The sequence below is a fragment of the Spinacia oleracea genome, chromosome 3, assembly GCF_020520425.1.
Source record: "Spinacia oleracea cultivar Varoflay chromosome 3, BTI_SOV_V1, whole genome shotgun sequence".
Taxonomy (NCBI): domain Eukaryota; kingdom Viridiplantae; phylum Streptophyta; class Magnoliopsida; order Caryophyllales; family Amaranthaceae; genus Spinacia; species Spinacia oleracea.
In genome coordinates this window covers 156,942,305-156,962,669 of record NC_079489.1, presented here as the reverse complement: position 1 = coordinate 156,962,669, position 20,365 = coordinate 156,942,305, and the positions used below count along the sequence as shown (strand labels likewise).

Here is a 20,365-nt window from a genome sequence, read left to right as displayed (position 1 = left end):
AATATTTATCGTGCACCCCATGTAAATAAAAATTTGTGTTTGATGCGTGATCATGTCCTAATGTAGCTTTAATAGATAAACTTAGCAATCTTGCTGATACTCACTCCGTCCCGGAATACTTGACCTGTTTTCCTTATCGGGCCGTCCCTTAATACTTGACCTGTTTCTAAAAATGGAAATATTCTAACAATATTATATTATTTCTCACTCCACCCCTATTAACCCACCTACCCCCTACTCCATACAAAAAATAATTAAAAATTCAACCCCTACTCTCCCCCAACCCCAACTCTTAACCCACCTCCCACTAACTACATTAAAGTAATACCCCACTATCAACTACTACCTATTAAATTAAATAAGTCAATTCAAGTCCCTTAAACTCTGTGTCGGTCAAACCGGGTCGAGTATTCCGGGACGGAGGGAGTAAACAAAAAAATATGTACGGCGTACTAGTATTAAGCCCTTCTTTTTGGCTTAGTTTCTGTTTTAAGGCTTAATTTTCAGTTCAGTTCAGTTAAGCTTAAAAGAACGGAAAATTTGCTAATTACTACCTAGGTCTTTGGTGACTTTGCACATTACTACCTAGATTGTTAAAAGTTGCTAATTACTACCTAGATCTTTTATTATTATTGTCAATTACTACCTTAGTTAAAATTCCGGTCAATTAATCACTAATTATATCCTAATCGACTGTTAATTGTATTTTAATTATTAGTTAGATTTCCATGTCTAGTTAGATTAGTAGTTGCAAATGCTAATTCTAGTTGGTTGATTGGAATGTTTCGTGTTAATTTGACAAGAAATTGTGAATTAGTATGAGCATGTGGATGAACTAGTTCTAATCGGTAGTCTCTTAGTCTAGGGGTCATGCGAAAGCTCTCCCTCGGATTAGGCAACTCGATGCATTCTATCCGAGAGGTGGTGAATGCAACATTTTCGGTTTTTCCCCTAATTATCATGTCTTTGCAACATCTTAGCGTTTGAGTCTTCGTCCTCCCCTAATAAACCCAAGCGGAACCCCAATTTCCCTAGATCTTTCCCTATAGTTTAACTCGTTAATTAGTGTAGAATTGTTAGTTTCTATTATCAAATTCACAATCCTATTCTAAACTAGCTTGACTTTGTTAGACTCATTATCACCGTTCTCTTGGGATGATCCCGAACTTGCCGCTATAATTAATATGGTTGGTTAGTTAGGTGTTCTTATAAATTTTTTTTGATTAGGTGATATTCGTATAACGACGCGAAAATCGCTTGTCACCTTACCAGTTACCCCTCTAGCAAGGAATATTGTTCATATTAGCACGTACCCCTCGTTTCTTCAGTTACCATGCTGTTGGGATACCGCAGCATCTCTATCATGAAGCATCAAGCCGAACAAAGACAAATTCTTTTCCTACAAGCTTAGTTTTAAAAAGCGCGAAACGCACTGAAGCGTAAAAGGGCCCTGGAGCTTAAGCGCAAAGTGAAAGCGCACGCTTTTTGTAAGCCTACAAGCATCCAGAATATACTTAAAAAGGATAATCATATGATTCAGCGCTCCATGCAACTACACAAAATAAACTCCATTGTATATAACATAATTAACATCCAATATCCCAATTTCTAGTCAGTCCTGCATAGACTGCAGCCATTCTCATCGGAACAAACAAGTCCAAATTAAAGTCTTTTTCTACTTATATATAGGGCTGTCAAACGCCACTATATAATAGCACATTCATCATCATTGTCATTACCCCATTGCCTTAAAGAAGCTCCCGCAAGAAGCGGGGTAAGGGGGTCGGACGTACGCAACCTTACCCCTGCAATTGCAGAGAAGTTGTTTCCAATTGATCCAAAAGCGATAACGGGACGACAACCGAACAACCATCTTCTACTTCATGGAAAGGAAGCGAAGAGGTTATAAGAGCCATTTTGATTTAGTCCATTACATCCCACAGCCAAAAGAACAAATGAATTTTTGACTTCATTGGAAATGGACATCACTATATAATAGCACAAGGTAGAATATTTCTAAAACGCACAACTTCATATACACATGTAACACATCAATCAATTTATCATCTAATTGGATCAAGGCAGCTTAAGGCCTTGTTTGGTAGATAGAGGTTTTGGAGAAAATTAGAGGTTTGGACCACTATTAGAGGTTTGACTAGTCAAATACTCTAATAGTGGTGTTTGGTAGAAAGAGGTTTGAATTAGAGTTTTGGCCTAAAACCTCTAATTATCAACACGCTGCTTTGAGCAACGTTTTGTTGAGAGTTTTGTAAGTACAAAATTGTAAAAGACGATCTTGTCCTCCCTGTTGAATCCTTGAGCTACATCTCCACAACTCTGATTGATCAGTGATTTACCAAACTAATTCACAATTGAACAGCCATAAATCTAACCCAAAAAAAAGTCCGGAAAACCTATTTGATATGGACAATATAAATAAAATATCAAACTTTTAATTGGATATTCAGTGATAATTATTGGGGGAAAACATTCGTTTGGTAGAATACCTGAAAAAATTAAAATTAAAAGTTGAATATATCCCTACCAAATTACTTCTCCTACTTCAAGATTTTGTTGCATGTTGAGCTGATGAGCTCTACCAAATATTTTAGGACTGGAAAATAGTTATATTTGAGGAGATGGGGATGGAGGAATGTCGGGCGGAGATGACAAGAAGGTGAAGACGAAGATGGATTGTTGGAGAACGGAAATGGAGTGTGGGTTTAGGAGGACTTTGAATATTTTTTTTCCTTTTATTACTTTTACTTAATAATTATCTAATGGGCTTTTATTCTATTAGGGGTGGGTTTTATATTGGGTTCTTAAATGCCCATTTTTTTGTAGATGTTTTTTTATCTCCGTTGTTCTGATATTTTTGTGTGTATGATGTGAGAAGATGATTATTAATTATTATTGTTGTTATTGGTATTTAATAATATCACATATTAAATACTAATGATGTACGTGGTATTTATTTGTGTTTTCTAAAGTTGTACAATATTTTCTAAATTAGCAAATCACATTTTATATCACAATTATTGATTAATAAAAAATGAAAAAGGCAATAATAAGACTAATGTCCATAAGTGTCTTTTTGCACAATTAAATGGTGAACAACTTTTATCAAACCTCTAAGTGTTACCAAACACGTTTATATAAACAGCTAGTCAAATCCGCAGTCAAATCTGCTAAATAAAAAGGTAATCAGCTAACTGTTAATGTAAACAGTAAACAGCTAAACGCTAAACTCTAATTACCAAACAGGGCCTAAATGTCCTTTTTTCATGATAAAATCTTCACCTTACAATAACAATCAGGTTCGAAAGAAATGACATCGTAGACATAGCTGCAAGTTGCATAAAAAAACAGAAGGATATAAACTTGTTGAGCACTTTTAGACCTAAATAATTATGGCATGCTGAGTTATACTCTGTGTTACTTCGACACTCCTCTTTTGGACTCATACCCATGTCGACCCGACATGACACTTAGTGGCGGAGCTCGGAATTTTTTTTTGGGGTGTCGGCAGTGACGTTCCCAGGATTTTTAGAGTATTGTGTCGGGTGATCCTCTACAACACACAATATTACTAAAAAAAATGTATTGTCCTTAAATTAATCAATATTCATATTACAATCGTACAAAATTATTACAATTATTCTCTACGGTTTTCATATGTGTGGTGAAAACTGAAAAGAATAATTTAATTAAAGAGAGCGGGTATTTAAATTCAAAATTCTAAGAGACCAGTTATTTCTAAAGACTGCTCTCGTAAGATAATCCCCCCTGTAGTTATTCTAAATTCTAAGAGAACGGTTCTTTTAAATACTGAGGATTATCACTACAGTATACTGATCTCTTACGTATGGGGCGGGTGTTTTCAAGTATAGCCTAAGAGATCGGTTTTCTATAATACCAGATCTCTTAGCTCTCAGCTATAAGTTTTTTTTTTCCAGTTTTTTTTGGGGGGTCGGTGGATCCCCCATGCACCTATCTAGCTCCGCCACTGATGACACTGATCCAGGTATGGAATCCGTACCGGATCCTTGGCCGATCAGTCACACTGGCTGGTCAGCCCCTGCTTTAAGAAAATTTCCAATCTAGTTTTAATTAACCCTAAATCTGTTAATTAGGAATAAAATTCACTTTGTTTTTTGTTTAAAGCATGGAGCTGCTTTCAGAAAACTTAGTCAATTCTTTTTTTCAAAAGAAATTAATTCTTATTTTCTTTTTCTTTAATTTATTAATTTTTCTAGTAACTTTTTTCCATGTTCCCATACCCGTGTCTAAAATTAGGACAGGATCCTCGTGTCTTGAAATTTTAACTTTACCAGGTCCGACACTCGGATCCATACCCGTGTCCGACACCCGTACCCGAGTCCAAGTAACATAGGTTATACTAGAAGGAAGAGATATCTTCTAAAGCAAGACTGCATATATTACTTAATCCTAGACCTCTTTCCAAAGGCCAGGACTTCAATAATAGATGTAGAAAATTAAGCTGAAGGTGGGCAGAAAACCCTCAAAAAACAAAAGCAGTGCATAATCATGAAAGGACCTTGATATATTTTGTTAGGGTATGAATTCTATGACCTTGGATTTTATCCTAAACTTTATTCCTTCATATATAAACAAAAATAAAGAACTTAATTGGGCCAAGTGGTGTCTTGGAATCCTGAGACACCAACTAGCCTAATGAACCATCTCCCTCTGAGGCTCTAATTCCCATCTAAAAATCTTAATCATGAATAGTAAGACCCCCACACTATGTTTACAGATTTACTTACAAAAAGTTTTATGAGGATCAAATATCAGTTTTTCGCAAATGCTGTTGAGCACAGCACAAATATCAGGGGATGAAACTGAAGGGTTGAAGCACAAGAAGCATCACACTGTTTTCAGGTCTTCCTACTTTCAATTCTATTTGCACATGTTTGAGCACCCACATCAGAATCTAGCTTCTTATTTTTCCTTATCCCTCTCCACCTTGTACGCCAAAGAACACATTCAAAGAAGCTTCACATGGAAATGCAATACGTTTCTAAACCATAATTAGAGTTAGCTCTTCTTGAGTCCCTTACTTAAGGGGCCGTTTGGTTGGAGAAGGGGAAAGGGAAAGAGTATGAGAAACGAAATTAAGGATAATGGAATAAAAATCCTTTGATATAAAATACTGTTTGGTTTTCATTCCATTCTCTCACTTCACTCTTTGCTTCAAAATCAACTCCCACCAACTCTTTGGCTCTTCCCTTAAACATGGGTTCAACCACCGTCGCCGCCAATCTCAGCTCCGTCGCCGCCGCCTCCCTCGCCTTCTTTATCTCTCTCCTCCCTTATCTTTTTCTCTCTTAGATCTTGTTTGATTTTTTTGATGATTGAGGTCATGTTTAAGGTAGGTGGTATGGTTTTCAAGTGGTTATAGTTGTTTTCGAAGTGGTGGATTGGTATTCGACGAAGTTAGGGTTTGTTTGGGTTGATTTCGGTGTTGATTGGGTGGTTTTGAGGGGGATGAGTGAAATTCCGGTGGTTGGGTAGGTGGTTTTGGTGGTGGATTCGTGGTCAAGGAGGGTTTTGGTTGGGCGCCACCGGTAGTTGGTCAGTGGTTGAGGCGATTTTAGAAATTTGGACGGTGGGTCTGCGGTAGTGTGGTGGTAGTTGTTATGGGTCGTTTTACACGGATCGTAGTCGGCGCGAGAACAAGTCACCACGTGCCAGCCACTCTCGGGTCCTATTAGGAATGCAGTCCAGGTTGGTTCCTAGATTCAAGGAGCCATTATCTCCACCTACTTACTGGTCAAACCAGTAATGGAAAAATGGGTTACTTATTGCTCAAGGTCAAGTTGGTTAGAAAAGATCAAGGAAGCGGTTGAGAAGATCAAGGAGACGGTTGAGAAGATCAAGGGAGCACTACTAGCATTATTTCCTAAACCACGATATACCTAGAGTTTTATATAAAGACACTCCAAAACCTACGGTAAAGGGGGCAACTTCCTACTATCATTCTCCACTACCTACTTCCCATCTCATCATATTATCTTATTCCCTTAACTCCATGTCCATCACATAGTGTTAGAATCCAACCTTACTTGCCTTGTACTTTTCTTATCTAAGCTTTCTATGACTTTTTTTAAAATTTCTAGGTTTTACATAAGATAAGATTATTGTATTTCTGTCAATTCAGTGTTTACTGGCAGTTTTAGCTAATTCAAAATAAACCTCTATAATGGGTATGAACCAATACCTCTCACCAAAAGTTACCTTTGCTTAATCACTAGAATTATTGTAAGCATTTATAGATATTGTGTTGTCGCTAGCATTATTGTAAGCATTTATAGATCTTGCCTCAACAAAGTCTCCCGAACAGATACATTTGCGTCGTCGTCCCCACTTGTGACTGATGTGCGCACACAAGTGCCCGATCGGCGTCCGCGTCCCATTCATGTCGCCAATGGACAAGAGTGCCCCTTCTCAGAAATCTTGCTCGCTCGGGCTTCACGAGCCCCTTTGAATTTGTTCCGCACAAGGCTTGCACCCATACTGCCCAATAGGTAGGAGGGCGCCGCACGATCTAGTGCCCAAAATATTCGTACCGTGACACGTAGCTCTAAGAACATTAGTTAACATAACTTCATTTTACCTTCCACCTAGACTTTCCACTCAATATTAACCATTATTATTTATCCTAAGATAGTATCGTCTTGATAAACATACCTTCCTCCTAAGATATTTTATCCACAAAATAGATTTTTCCATATTATGAAGATATTACTCCAATCCACTTATGCACTCTCATCTCGTATTTTATACTACCTCCGTTTCACAATACTTGCATCATTTCTTTTTTCACATATTCCATCACGCTTCTTTGAACATTAATATATCTATTTGCGTGTAAGTAAAAATTATAAAAACTTGATATTTGGAATCCTCGTATTGATACGAATTTAACAAGATCTCACTTGTCTATGTTTATTCTTACATAATGTGAAAGGATGGTTGTTAAAGTTAGTTAATGAATAGTGTCCATTGCATCTATTGCGGAACAGAGGTAAAACGGTATTTTATTTAAGCATTATCGTTATCTATATTTACATACTCGCAAATATACAATGTACTTGTACTCAATAAGGCTTTTTATGCCAGCAACATAGTGGACCCCGCGGTTTTTATCTCTTTTGGGTTTTCCGCGTCACCATCTCGTGTCTCGTCTCTCTTTATTTCCGCCCTTTATTTTCTGCTATTTACCTTGATTTAATCTAGTCGCCTATGTCCCAACCAAAGGCCATCATGCGATATTTGGCATAAACAAATTGGCGTCGTCTGTGGAGGGATGCCTAGATTTTATCTCCAAATACATACCCACAAATATCCTCCCAAACACAAAATACGACCTGCCATCACGACAACATCATCCGGGTTCACCAAAGAGGTTGTCGCAAGAATGTGTCGTCATCAGACCGTGTCTGGAAGATAGAATGACGTCAGGGCACATGTCACCAGGTAAGGTGTCGTCATCAGACTCCATCATCACTAGAAAATGGAATGACGCCAGGGGACATGTTATCAACGAGTTAGGTGTCTTCATTAAACTGTGTCGTCGCTAGAAGATGGAATTAATCACGCCACGGTACATGTCGTCGCTAGAAGATGGAATCACGCCAAGGTACATGTGGTCGCCAGGTTATGTGTATGTGTTGTCATCAGACTGTGTCACCACTACAAGATGGAATGACTTCAGGGTACATGTCGTCATCAGAATGTGCCGTCGCTAGAGATGACCTGTCGGAGTGGTCGAATCCAACCTAGATAATGTAGATCGTGACAACAATGACATCAACCCTTAATGGCATCAAAAATGGGTACTAATATTTCTAATATTAAATTCTAACTATTTGGCCTTGTTTTCTAATACGTGACGGGTCTCGGTCTAGACGTCACAAAGTCAACTCCCATCATGAGATGTCACCGCAAACCGCAAACTAGAGACAATATGAGTTGTCTCGTACCTTGTCAGGCTGTCGAGACGATTGATCATTTGCGGCACAAAAAATTATGGTATAAAACTCAACCACAATGTTTTTTCAATTAAACTAACATTGTTTGTAGTCCTTCACTAAACAAATATGAGGAAGTGACGTCATCCATCAATGCCATGACGACAATATAGTCTCGTTGGAAGTCACCTCCAAGTCAGCCAAAGTCTCTACAAATAAAGGTGACAAGTGGAGATCCAACAAAAAGTTATCGGCGACACCAGATTTTTGTGGCTAACTCGAGTCCAAGTATCAAGTATGAGACATTGTAGTTGTCCTGAAGTCGCCACAGGGGAACATATAGTATACTTAAATTTAATTTATTTTCCATATAATATTATTTTATATGATTTAACTTTCAAAAGTAATTTGAAGTATGTTGATGCATATTATTTATTATGATTTTGAATTTAGTTAACAATAAATTTGCATATGAGAATGTGGTTGTAGACAAGGTGTTAGCCGATGGCACGAAATGACAACACGACGGGACGACACGACATGTCAGCACGACACGACATGACGTCACGAGACGAAGTCATGACACGACACGACTTCGAAGATTATTTTCCTAACTTTCGGCTCGCTACAATTAGGAAAATGGGGGCTATTGTTATGGGTCATTTTACACGGATCGTAGTCGGCGCGAGAACAAGTCACCACGTGCCAACCCACTTCAATTCCTATCAGAAATGCAACCAAGGTTGGTTCCTACATTCAAGGAGTCATTATCTCCACATGCTTACTAGTCAGACCAGTCATGGAAAAATGGGTTATTTATTGCTCAGGTCAAGTTGGTTAGAAAATATCAAGGAAGCGGTTGAGAAGATCTAGGAGACGGTTGAGAAGATCAAGGGAGCACTACTAGCATTATTACCTCAACCACGACATACCTAAAGTTCTATATAAAGACACTCCAAGACCTACGGTAAAGGGGGCAGCCTCCTACTATCATTCTCCACTACCTACTTCGCATCTCATCATATTATCTTATTTCCTAACTCCAAGTCCCTCATGTAGCTCCAAGAACATTTGTAAACATACCTTCCTTTTACCTTCCACCTAGACTTTCCACTCAAATTTTTAACCAATTGATGTGTAATTGAATATGATCATTTTCGGAATGAGTTGAATTGCAAAAGAAACGAAAAACGAAAGATAGAACCGCACAACTAGAAATTGATTCACGGTTGTGAGGGGCTTTTTAACAACAAAAACACTAAGTATAGAGAATAGAAGGGTTGTACAACACAAAGTAACAAAAAGAATTTCACTAAGAAAGTCTGATTCTGATTCAATACTACATCCTGTCTCTAGTGGATGGCAAAGAGTGCTATTTACACTCAATACCCTTAAACTTCCCCAACAACACTCCTTCTCAGGTTTACATGCCAAAATGGCATAGCAACTCCTTTTTACAAACAGAAAAAGGGTCAGATTAAAGCACACTTAAAACAAGCTAGAAATAAGCCCTAAATTTACCCCTTTTTCTATAGGCTTTATTACACACAATAACGATGCAAATTCAAAGGGAAGGACAACCAATAGATAGAGTCTTGCAAGCACTAGAATCTGTTGTGGGAACTTTTACGGTGCTGATGTGGCACGCGCTCCTCGGAGGTATCAAGTGACCATCAGCAATATTTTCAAAACTGTTCATCTTCCTTGCACATCATTTGAAAACTTAAGTGACAAAGCTTTTAGATGATGACAATGTTAGCCCTTGCGTATGCTTATCATTTGAAATTGGTAAGGAGGTGAAAAATAAAGCCAAATGAAATAATCCTTTATTACTCCCTCCGTCCCTTAATACTCGACCTGTTTTGACTCTTTGTACTATTCATATAATTCACTTTGACCCTATTTTATTTATAGTATATGAAAATAAATGTTAGTATATAATATATTGTTGGCTTCATCTTAATATATATTTTCAAAATATTAAAAAAAATTAACGTTTTTATAATATGTAGTTAAAGAAATTGGTGGTCAAAGTTGTGCATCGGCAATCGTGTCCGATCAAAACATGTCGAGTATTAAGGGACAGGTGAGTATAAATTTCACCTGAATTTGGATTTCGGCCTTTTTCAAAGCCGGTTATCTAATATTTTTAGCTCCCACACACTCTCGGATCTCCGTAGCTTTCACTTGCCAACAAACTAAACAACGAATCTTATGGAATATTTACATCAAATTAGCTAAATCAATACATCATCAACAACATAGTAATAAATCTCGAGAGTGATAGATAGCTAAGTTGGTTAGAGCTTCCATCCCGGTTCCAGATGATCCTGAGATCGATTCTCATCCCCGCCCTTGTGGCTCATTTGCACCAAAAAAAAACATAGTAATAAATTTCAACTAGCTATTCAAATTTATTTATTTTTCCGACTATATTTCACCTCCACTGAGCAAAAACGACTCCAGAATCATCATATAACTCTCAATTTTTTCAGGATTACTATGTCCGTTGCTCAATCACAAATCCTGACACCAAAATACACCAAAAACTCTCTTAAAATTCAATTATGCCTCCAATTGCTAGGAAGTAGGAACTAAATGTAGCGAGATAAATTACACTCCGACAACTATATGGAATAAGATAAATTCGAAACTAAATTCCACATCTATCCAAACCAGTTCATAATTCTCCATCAACTAAATTGAATTCATGAAACATTATCAGCTACAGAATCTCATATTCGAATAACTTTTACGAAATTTAATAGCATGGAGAGCGCCAAAAATAATTCGTCAACGAAATTCCAGAAAATTCAAGTGAGAAAGCGAAATTCACCAGCAGACACGATAACAAATACAATTCAAACATGAAAAATTCCAGAAAAGGAAACAATCAAACAATAGAGATGAAATTATCAAAAATAAGTATGGAGAGATAACGGAAGAAGAAAACGATGAAACGCGAATAACCTGATAATGTGTGCGAAGTAGACAATTCGTAGACGAGCGAGCTTCCGAACTCCTCCATGGCTGCATATCTCCGAGTTCGTTAGAATGAAGCATCAGCAGATGAGAGAGAGAATTGAAGCGTGGTGAATTTTGTTGAAGAAGGAGGGAGGAGGGAAAATGGCCTGAGTTTCCGGGTTTTATTATTTATACTCCGTAGGAAATAACCGGATGAGATGGATAAGGGTAATTCGTCTGTTTTATATAGGCCGTATTCCACAACTTTGTTTCGGGCCCATACAAAACTCTTTCTTTTTCCATCCCCTTTTTGGGTTATGATTTCTTTTAATTTTTTTTTTTTGCAATTGGGGACTCAGGGTTATGAAATTCATACTTCGTACATGCACCCAGGAAGAAGGTGTACCTCAGGTTGAAAAAAAAACTTATATGCTCGTCACATTCACGGTTCTTGACTTCTTATTCTACGGAGTAATTTATGCATTTTGGGGATATGGCCTCCTAATAGATCTATCTCCGAGATTTGATAAATGATCCGATTCTTAACTTCTTATCCTAGGGAAAAATTCATGCCCATTAGGATCTGGCGTCAAGCATCCTAATAAATTTATCTTTGAGATTGGATAAAAGTCTCGGTTATTAGGGTACAAATAAGTTGAGACTCTCAATAAACTACTCGTGCTCGGATAAATCTCATTTATGTTCGTTTATTTAACAAATTATTCGATTTTGAACAACTTTTGAATTTCGTTTGATAAACGAGCTTGAATATGAATATATGTATGCTGGTTTGTTTATGCCCATGAACAAGCTCGTCTATTACAGAGTATATTCATAATCAAATAGGTCATACATAATTGTTTTATTATAGATAAAAATCATATTTTGACTTTTAACATCAAAAAAAAGTATCACATCATAAAAATATTTTAAAAATTGAATTTATATTGCAAAATAAGTGCACATTCCTAATTATGTTTTCAAATGGTTAAACTTAAAGCGCAAAGCTCGTTTAAAAACTCGTTCAATTAATAAACGAAACATTTACGAACAAAAAATCTATTAAGCGAACCGAGCTTGAACAAATTTTTGAGCTCGATTGAAAGTTCGGGTTCGGACGCAAGCTCACCTAGATTAAATAAACATGAACAAGATATATAGTACTCAGTTCGGCTCATTTCACCTCTGCCGGTCATTCTTGTGGAGTATATTTTTGGAGATTTGCTTTCAAAATTTGGAAGATCAGCTTCGATATAAATTCCTTGAGGCCTTGATTCTATTTCAGATTGTCTGAGACTCAAGCATCCTCCCCTTTTCACATGTGAAACAACCAACTATTTACTGTTTCATAGTCATAATAAATTACATTAATGGTATGTTACTCTGTAATGTATAATTTTACAAGAACAGCATCATACTAAAGCATAATCTAATGTGAAAACTTAACTTGACCTCTGTGAGCATAACTAAGGACTCCAACTCTCTAGCGATATCATCAATGTAGAACCCAGGAAAGCTCTTCAACATACTATTCGCTTAACATGAGTTGTACTTGTACCCGATCACATAATCTAGCCTAACGCAATGATAAATCCATTTTCGGTTTTTCCCAATTGTATAGGCACTGAATGCATTTCCACGTTAACTTGGTTCCACCTGTATAAACATGGCTTCGGGTCGAGCCCACGGGCCGCACCAAGCCCACCCTGCATCGTGCTGGTCCGGGCCAAAAAGTTCAAAATGGGGCCCATATCTTGCACCAAAAGTTCGTTACATGTTCCTGTCTGTTTTTTTTGGTGTGAACCTGTAGATGCATCTTCAGCCTTACACTGGTCTCTCGAACGATCAATTTCCTCCCTCCACCCAACACAAATCTCTCATTTGATAAATGATACAATGTCTTTAAGCAGATGACTAGTTGTGGAAATATATACTGGTGAATGCAGTTGTTGCATCTTCAGATTCTCCACTCGCAAGCAAATGTTTTTATGAACTCCTTTACATTATCACCTTATTCGCCTATTACAACCAACAGATGTGAGTATCAGTTGAAATTAAAAAAACAGTAAAAAAATTAAAACAAATAGAAACATGCTTGGTAGCAAGAGATACAACACAAACCATGCAGAAACTCAGTATGATTCCCTTAACCTGCAACCTTGGTACCAAATGAACCAAAAGGTTCAGAAAAAAATCAGTATGATTCTCTTCTACTGCTAGCAAGAACATGGAGAATTCAGAGACATAACTTACCTTTTCCTCTTTTTTTTTACTTTTTTTGTTTTGTTTTTGTCAGTGTTTTGGGGAGGAGAGATTTAGCGAAGAGAAGTAAGGGTATGCTTGGCATTTCGACAGGTTTTGCATACATCAGAGCATCTTCTAGCTGCAGCGCTGAATTGATGCACCGCAGTTTCAACCATGTTAAACAAGAGTTTTCACCACATAATATACCAAAAGGTTAAACCCAAAAACAACCAATTTCTTTATATTATCCAGTTACTAGATTTTCATATCAAGACTTATACTCCTGCACAATGTAAAGAAAATATATTAATTTGTTTGAAAGATGATGAACACAAAATGGGATACAAAAGGTAATGACTTGAGGCCTCCAATCTCCAAGTATAAAGCCTAAGCTTTACCAAATACTCAACCTACCTCCCATAACCTAATGTGCCAGTATTTATAACCATTCTACTACATCTACCTAATTTGTCTTCTAGATAATATCAGTCACTACCTATTGCAGATAAATTGTACTCCCTCCGTCCCTTAATACTCGCACCGTTTCGACTGGACACGCTTGCCAATGCACATCTTTGACCACCAATATCTTTAACTACATATTATAAAAATTTATAAAAATATTAATATTTTGAAAATATATATTAAGATGAAGTCAACAATATATTATATAGTAACATTTGTTTTCATATACTAGAAATAAAATAGGGTCAAAGTGAATTATGTGAATAGTGTAAAAAGTCAAAACGGTGCGAGTATTAAGGGACAGAGGGAGTACAAAACATATTGGAACTAAAATGGAATAAAAAAAACAGCTTCAAATATAGATTGAGGGAAAAACTGAACCTTCGTGGGGAAGGCTCACCCTAACTTTTATTGATCGAGCTGTCTAGCATATAACACTATCTATTTCTCATTCTTGCATTTCAGTAATGCCACTCTGTAACTTCTTCTTTCTGTAATAGGTCTGACTTTGACATTGTAAAGTAAAGAAGTAATTGGTAAAACATATATTTCGTAGATACAATGGACCAATAAATTCAGGAACTCAAAAGAAGATTCCATTTAACGTAATAGGCACAAATAGTTTACCATTTTCATGTGAAGGATATGCCTAAGAAATGACCTAACAGTACCTCTTAGGATAAGTGAGACTAATAGCACTGGGCATGTCATTGAGGAATATGTAGTGTATTATCTACATCATCTTAAAAAAAGCTCTTACGTCTATCTCAGTTCATTTCCAGATTTATAAACAAGATTAGGCCTTTTATGTTAAGCTGAGCAGTTTGCTGAATCAACTGGCAAACAGGGGGAGGGGAATATTAGGTAGTACAATATAATTCAGTTAATAATATCTTGAAGAGAAAAATAAGTGAGTTAGATTAGCAATACATAAATAGGAGAACATTAGGAAGGGATTATCATGTTAAAGATAAAAATTGTTACTCGGGAGAAGGCAAAGCTCACGAATGTTCGGTAGGTTGTAATCTGTGTTTGTCATCAATACAATCATATCTTAGTAATTTTCCATTAAATTCTTCATCGATTCTTCATTATGTTCTACTGATCTAGTTCAAGAGAGATTAGCTAAGAATTGTCTTAGTTCATAGCACAGTTTCACCTTTTACAAGTTTACAACAGACAGGTCAACCTACAAGAGCTCAACCTTCAGTAACATTTTAGACCCAAGAATCAACATAAAAATGCCGTGATCAAAAAAGTAAAACTGGAAACAATTATCAAAGTTCAATTATAGAACCAGGGAGCCCAGGTTAAACATGAAGGATTCCCCCAACAAATTCTGCCACTAGGAACCCATAAATCAGAACTCAACATGCCAGACTAATTAAAGTATCTCTACTGATTTGGAACCATAACGACTACTCCGTATCTGACAAATTCCAAGTTCTACACCTAAAAGACTGGTTGGAGAGCATGAGTAACAAACAATTGTTATACGCTAATACGTTCAAGCTACGAGGTTTCAGTTTTCCCAAATCCGTTCAGTCTTTCCAGTAACCAGGAGTACATTATAGACTAGTAGGGAGAACACCAGCATCCCATATGACATCACCAAAAAAGTTGTAGAAGTTCAGATCCGAAACGACAATATATGAGACCAAACTAAGGTCTTCAGTAAGATTGGAGAGCACCCAGTAACTTTCAATTTTATGTGCTAGTACCATTCAGAAGAATTAAGTTTAGCAACCTATCTTGCCTCCCAAGTAACCAAATATGAAATGTGAAATGATCCAATTTCTTCTAACTGTTGCTTTTTTTTCTCATACACCCTTTATGCCTCTCAAGTCTCAAGTATCAAAAGACATAGTTTGTACAGACTATAGAGTTGAAAAGTAATTTCTAGTTAAATCTCCTCACAACCAAGATACAGTAAGCAAACAGGTAATAACAGTGTCAGTCAAGGTAAAAGACTATAATCACATACAAAATAAAAATTACCATTAATCAAGTGCAGTAGAATCTTTTGGTGCATTATTTTTCCCTCTCCCATACCGATCTACATGCTCATGATACTCTTCGAGCTCCTTCTCCAACTTTTCGATGAATTGACTTGTATGCTCAAGAGACTGTTCATGCTGATACTTCTCTAAGGCCTAAAAAGAAAAGGAACAGATTAAATAACACTTCCTTTGTTCTTATTTAAATGACACACTAATTTAATCACGTTTGCGAATGCACGATTTCAAACATTAATATCTTCAATGAATAAGAAAAAAATATAAAAGTTGATATTTAAAAAATATTTATTGAGACGACTCTACCAAGATTTCACACGACTATGTTTTTTCTTAAGTATAAATCACAAAAGGAAGTCAAAGTAGCTCTTTGAACAATGTCCAAAACCAAATTGTGTCATGTAAATAAGAATGGAGGAAGTATGATAGAACAGAAACTGCAACAACTTCCATCATAAACAAGGGACCATGCCAAACACCCGTTATCTATTATACCTTTGCCTTTGACAGTGTATCAGGAGGAGACATTACTTCTGGTTGCACATAATTCTTCCCACGGTAAAATATTATAGTGTTGTCAGGCTTTATATCAATAGCAATACCTTTGCTGAGCCTGGTAATCTCTTCCGCAATTTCATGAACCTGCCCAGGCTTACAAGGTTTGCAAACAACCTTGACTGTTTCATGCTTTTTCCAATGCAGATGCATATTGAGCACAACTCCTCCAAAGACTCCACGTCTCCCAACAGGAACATAATTCTTTTTCTTCTCACCAGTGCGTTTCAGATAAAATTTCTCTTCCTCAGTTAAACTTTCAGGATCATATGTTTCAGCTGGAGCCTTAGGTAACACAAATTTTCTCAGTTTCTCAATCAGCCAAGCTTCCTTTCGCTTTGCCTAAGAAGAGAACAGATGTGCATTAGCATATTGTGCAATACACTATATGCAGACAAAACTGAAAACATTCGGAGCATGTTTGGTATAGAGTTTTTAAGTGTTGGAAATGGAATCAATTAACTATTTCCATTACCTAATGTGTGGTATGAGAGAAGTGGTAATACAATCCATTTCCTAAGGCTAACCATTACCACCATTTGTTACCTCTCCCAACCCTATAGTAACAAAATGGTTACCCTCCTCAATCCCCCAATTTGTTACAAGTGATTCATTTTCTAAGGTATACCAAACAACTAATAATGGTAATATCCTTTCCCCTTCTTATTTGTTTCCTTTCCATTTCATTTCCTAAGTTTATAACAAACATGTTCTCAAAGCATTACGGCATCAAAGTTTAATTACAACCTCCGTCCCAATTAACTAGCCAAATAGTGTTGTTACTATGAGTTCTGTAACTATTAGTATATAAGTGTATAACCATGGAAACTAATATCAAAGTTGACAAGATTTGACAGTGGAAGTCAAAAGTGACCCTTCAATTTGAAAGGGAAAAGTTATTATCCATTTCGAACTAACATCGTCTTTTGCTAATCTTGTCAATAATGCAAAGGATAACAGAACTGAGATACTTAGTATGACCTTAAATGTACGAAAAATCGAAAATGAAAGATTGATTTAGCCCATCCTAGACTGTAAATGATTAATTTCAAACAAACAACTGAATCACAAATTAGACAAAAGCATCAAAAACTCTTAACAATTATGCTACCTTTTCCAGTTTATATCTAATCCTAACTTCAGGATTCGAAGAATTCATCTTCTTCTTCGCCATAAGGCGGTAAAACCTCAATTCATTCACCTTGGCCTTTTTTGACTTCTTCTTTTTCACCATTATCCTTTTTCCTTCTCCAGGGGAAACTCTTGTATCACCCTTTTCACCGAAAGAAAACCTAACAACACCATTATCATCTTTTACCCCAACAGATGCATTGCTCAAGTGCCTAACACTCAACCATCTGGTAACACCCTCGGAAACCCAGAAGATACTAGATTCCAATGGCTTATAATAATATACGTTCTTTGATGGGTATTGCAGAAAAGTATGAAAATTTGATGAATATTGAGATAAATTGTTCACATCGTAAGAAATCCTGCATTAAAAATCAATAAAGTTGTATCTCAATTTCATGAAAATCAGTGAAAATAGCAGCTAATTGTAGAGAATATTACTAGAATTTGAAAGCGTAAAGATGAATTAACCCTAATAAGCTAAGGAAAGTAAATTAAAATGTGGGGGAAATTAAAACAGAAAAAACCAACCGTGGAATGGATTGGAAATGGAATGAATTGAAGATAGTACACTTAGTTCTTCTACACATTGCCTGCATCATAATTCTGGTAACCATTCACCTCATTCACCCGGGGCAGAGTGGAGAGCGGAGAAGAGGGACTGTGTGAGTGGTAGACTATGATGTACGGAGTACCTATAACAAATAAATTCTCGTGAGGTTTTTTTAGTTTCATTTCAATATACTTCTATCTGTTTTTAATACTTGCAACTTTTGAATTTTTTAATTCATACTTTATATATGCTACTACTTTGATATTGTTGGTGACTCATTTGGACAAGTTTTGTACTAAATGCGGGTAGTATTTTACCTAAATGCAGAATAACTTAATTTTATTTAAATATTATTATTCCTATATTGCTATTATTCTAATCTATCTTTTTTCACATCCTAAAGCTATATAAACACCTTAATACTCTGATTCAATAACTTGTAAAATAACTCTCACCTTGTAGGCTTGTACTACAAATCGATGGGCAACAATGATGAATTACGCAAAGATCACTATTTAACGGTACGTAACAGAATTTATTGTGATCAAATCATAAGGTAGAACGAACCTGATTTTTGGGACCTTAATTGCACGGCACCCAAACAAGACATCGGAAAAAATATACGGCACCCTAACATAACCGCTGGAGAGTTGTTGAGGCACCTATATTAGACCGCCGGAAAAAATAACCGGCATTCTAACTCAACGTGTTTTATGTGACCATATTCATTAATTGGCAATGTGTTACTGTTTGTCTCTGTTTTGTGACCTTGATCCCCTCATTATCACCCCATTTTCATTATCTTCTTTAGAAAATGGTGTAGCAAATCCAAACTAATCAATCCTTTCACTGTTTCTTAAGCATGACTTGACCTATTCGGGTAGGACTGACACTGTGACAAAGATGCTGTAAGGGTTGGAAACCAAAGTCACCATGGTTTGGTTCCCATTATCCCCAAATGGTGCAAACTAAAGAAGATTTCAAACCAAAGATGCTGCTAGGTTACTTTTGCTTTCCTATCAGTGTTCATACATGTATGAGCTTTTAGACTTAGGTGTCGTTTGGTTCACATAGGAAGTAGAATTTCCCATGAAATGCAAATTCATAGAAAATGAGTTCTTTAATTAAATTCATGGGAACATCATAGAGTTGTTTGGTTAATAATGTAGGAAGTAACTTCCCATGGGAATTTCTACTTACCTATGGGGGACTAGGTAAGCAAATTCCCCCATTTTGTGGGAAGTTGAAATATCTAGGAAGTTTCACTTCCCCCATTTTATCAAAATATTGTCAACCAAACAACTCACCTACTTTGCAATTCATAGGAATTTTAACTTCCCATGTTTTTGTATGTCAACCAAACAACTCCTTAAAACTTGTATGATAGCTTGTAAACTTTAAAACTAACTTAACTAAAAAAGGTGGGCTTTTATCTCTCTTCAGCGGGTGTTTTTGGTATAATTGCCTAAACCAAGAATGACTTTAAAAATGAATACAACCGAGGTATCCAAGTGTGCCATGCGCAGAGTGTACTATAAAGTATAAACAATGAACTATCTATCAAATTAACATACACTCAACAAAAACTCAAACAAACTATCTATGAAATTAATAAACACTCAACAAAAACTCAAGCAAACTATCTATGAAATCAACATACACTCAACAAAAACTCAAGCAACTATCTATCTACAAAGCACGGAAACGCCAAAAAATCACGACTTACCGTTTCCGAAACGTCCTGGAACGGGGAAACCGGGAAACGCGTTTCGGAACCGTTTCAGAAAAATGGAGACGTGTTTGAAACTGAATTCATCCCAGAAACGAATGGGAAACGAGATTTCAATCTAATATTCACGTTTCCCAAGCAAACTTGCTGATTGTATCAAAGTTTTTCCGCCAGAAAACTGAAATTAGGTTGAAGAAGATAGGTTGAAGAAGATCTCAGTTACTCTGTATTTCACACTTTTTTTTTTTTGATAAAACAAAACCCTGTATTTCACACTTGGATAGCCTATATTCGAAACCGTGCTACAAATTTGGGCCTGGCCCAAGTACACAAATGGAAATTAAATAATTAAGGGTGTATTTGGTTCAGCATATTTTGAAATAAGTGTTTGAAATCATCCAACCCCATATTTGATGTTTGGTTAACTATTTTTATAAAATTTAAAATTTGGGGACCCACCTCTAAAATCCCTATGGTATCGAGTTCTCATACTCAGGGGCGAGGTGGGTATATGGAATTATTTTAACTGAAAATAAAATCGACAGTGCAAACTCGATCAAACAAACACCATGACAGCCTAACTAATGTTACTCCACCACCGTCGCCGCCCAAGCTACCCAAAAAATCAATATCATAAAAATTATACTACAAAGTTACTACCCTATCGATTCGCCATCAAATCGTCAATGCTACCTAACGCCACCATCAACACCCC

The 20,365-nt window shown here is 36.5% G+C and overlaps 1 protein-coding gene and 1 long non-coding RNA gene across 11 annotated transcripts; both read right to left on the bottom strand.

The window, feature by feature from the left end:
• Positions 1-2,273: 2,273 nt before the first annotated feature.
• LOC110791756 (uncharacterized) lies at positions 2,274-11,392 on the bottom strand. Of its 2 annotated transcripts, XR_008931305.1 has the most exons (3): positions 10,965-11,361; positions 2,451-10,520; positions 2,274-2,414 (listed from the first exon to the last, which is right to left on the bottom strand). It is a non-coding gene; the product is annotated as an uncharacterized lncRNA (long non-coding RNA). The 2 variants fall into 2 exon arrangements; XR_002534183.2 differs by lacking the exon at positions 2,274-2,414 and having other exon boundaries at positions 9,275-10,520; positions 10,965-11,392.
• An 852-nt stretch (positions 11,393-12,244) lies between these two features.
• Positions 12,245-19,914, bottom strand: LOC110791757 (uncharacterized CRM domain-containing protein At3g25440, chloroplastic). 9 transcript variants are annotated; one of them, XR_008931303.1, is made up of 7 exons: positions 19,648-19,912; positions 17,900-18,063; positions 17,349-17,730; positions 16,178-16,579; positions 13,212-15,820; positions 13,080-13,116; positions 12,245-12,977 (listed from the first exon to the last, which is right to left on the bottom strand). XR_008931303.1 is itself a non-coding variant. In XM_021996515.2 (6 exons), exons 2-5 carry the CDS (start codon positions 17,983-17,985, stop codon positions 15,668-15,670), a joined length of 1,023 nt encoding a protein of 340 aa, XP_021852207.1. In that variant the 5' UTR covers positions 17,986-18,063; positions 19,648-19,913; the 3' UTR covers positions 12,245-12,977; positions 15,666-15,667. The 9 variants fall into 9 exon arrangements, 4 of the variants coding, with proteins under 4 accessions (XP_021852207.1, XP_056697006.1, XP_021852206.1 ...); XR_008931304.1 differs by having other exon boundaries at positions 13,080-13,109; XR_008931300.1 differs by having other exon boundaries at positions 13,080-15,820.
• Positions 19,915-20,365: the final 451 nt, after the last annotated feature.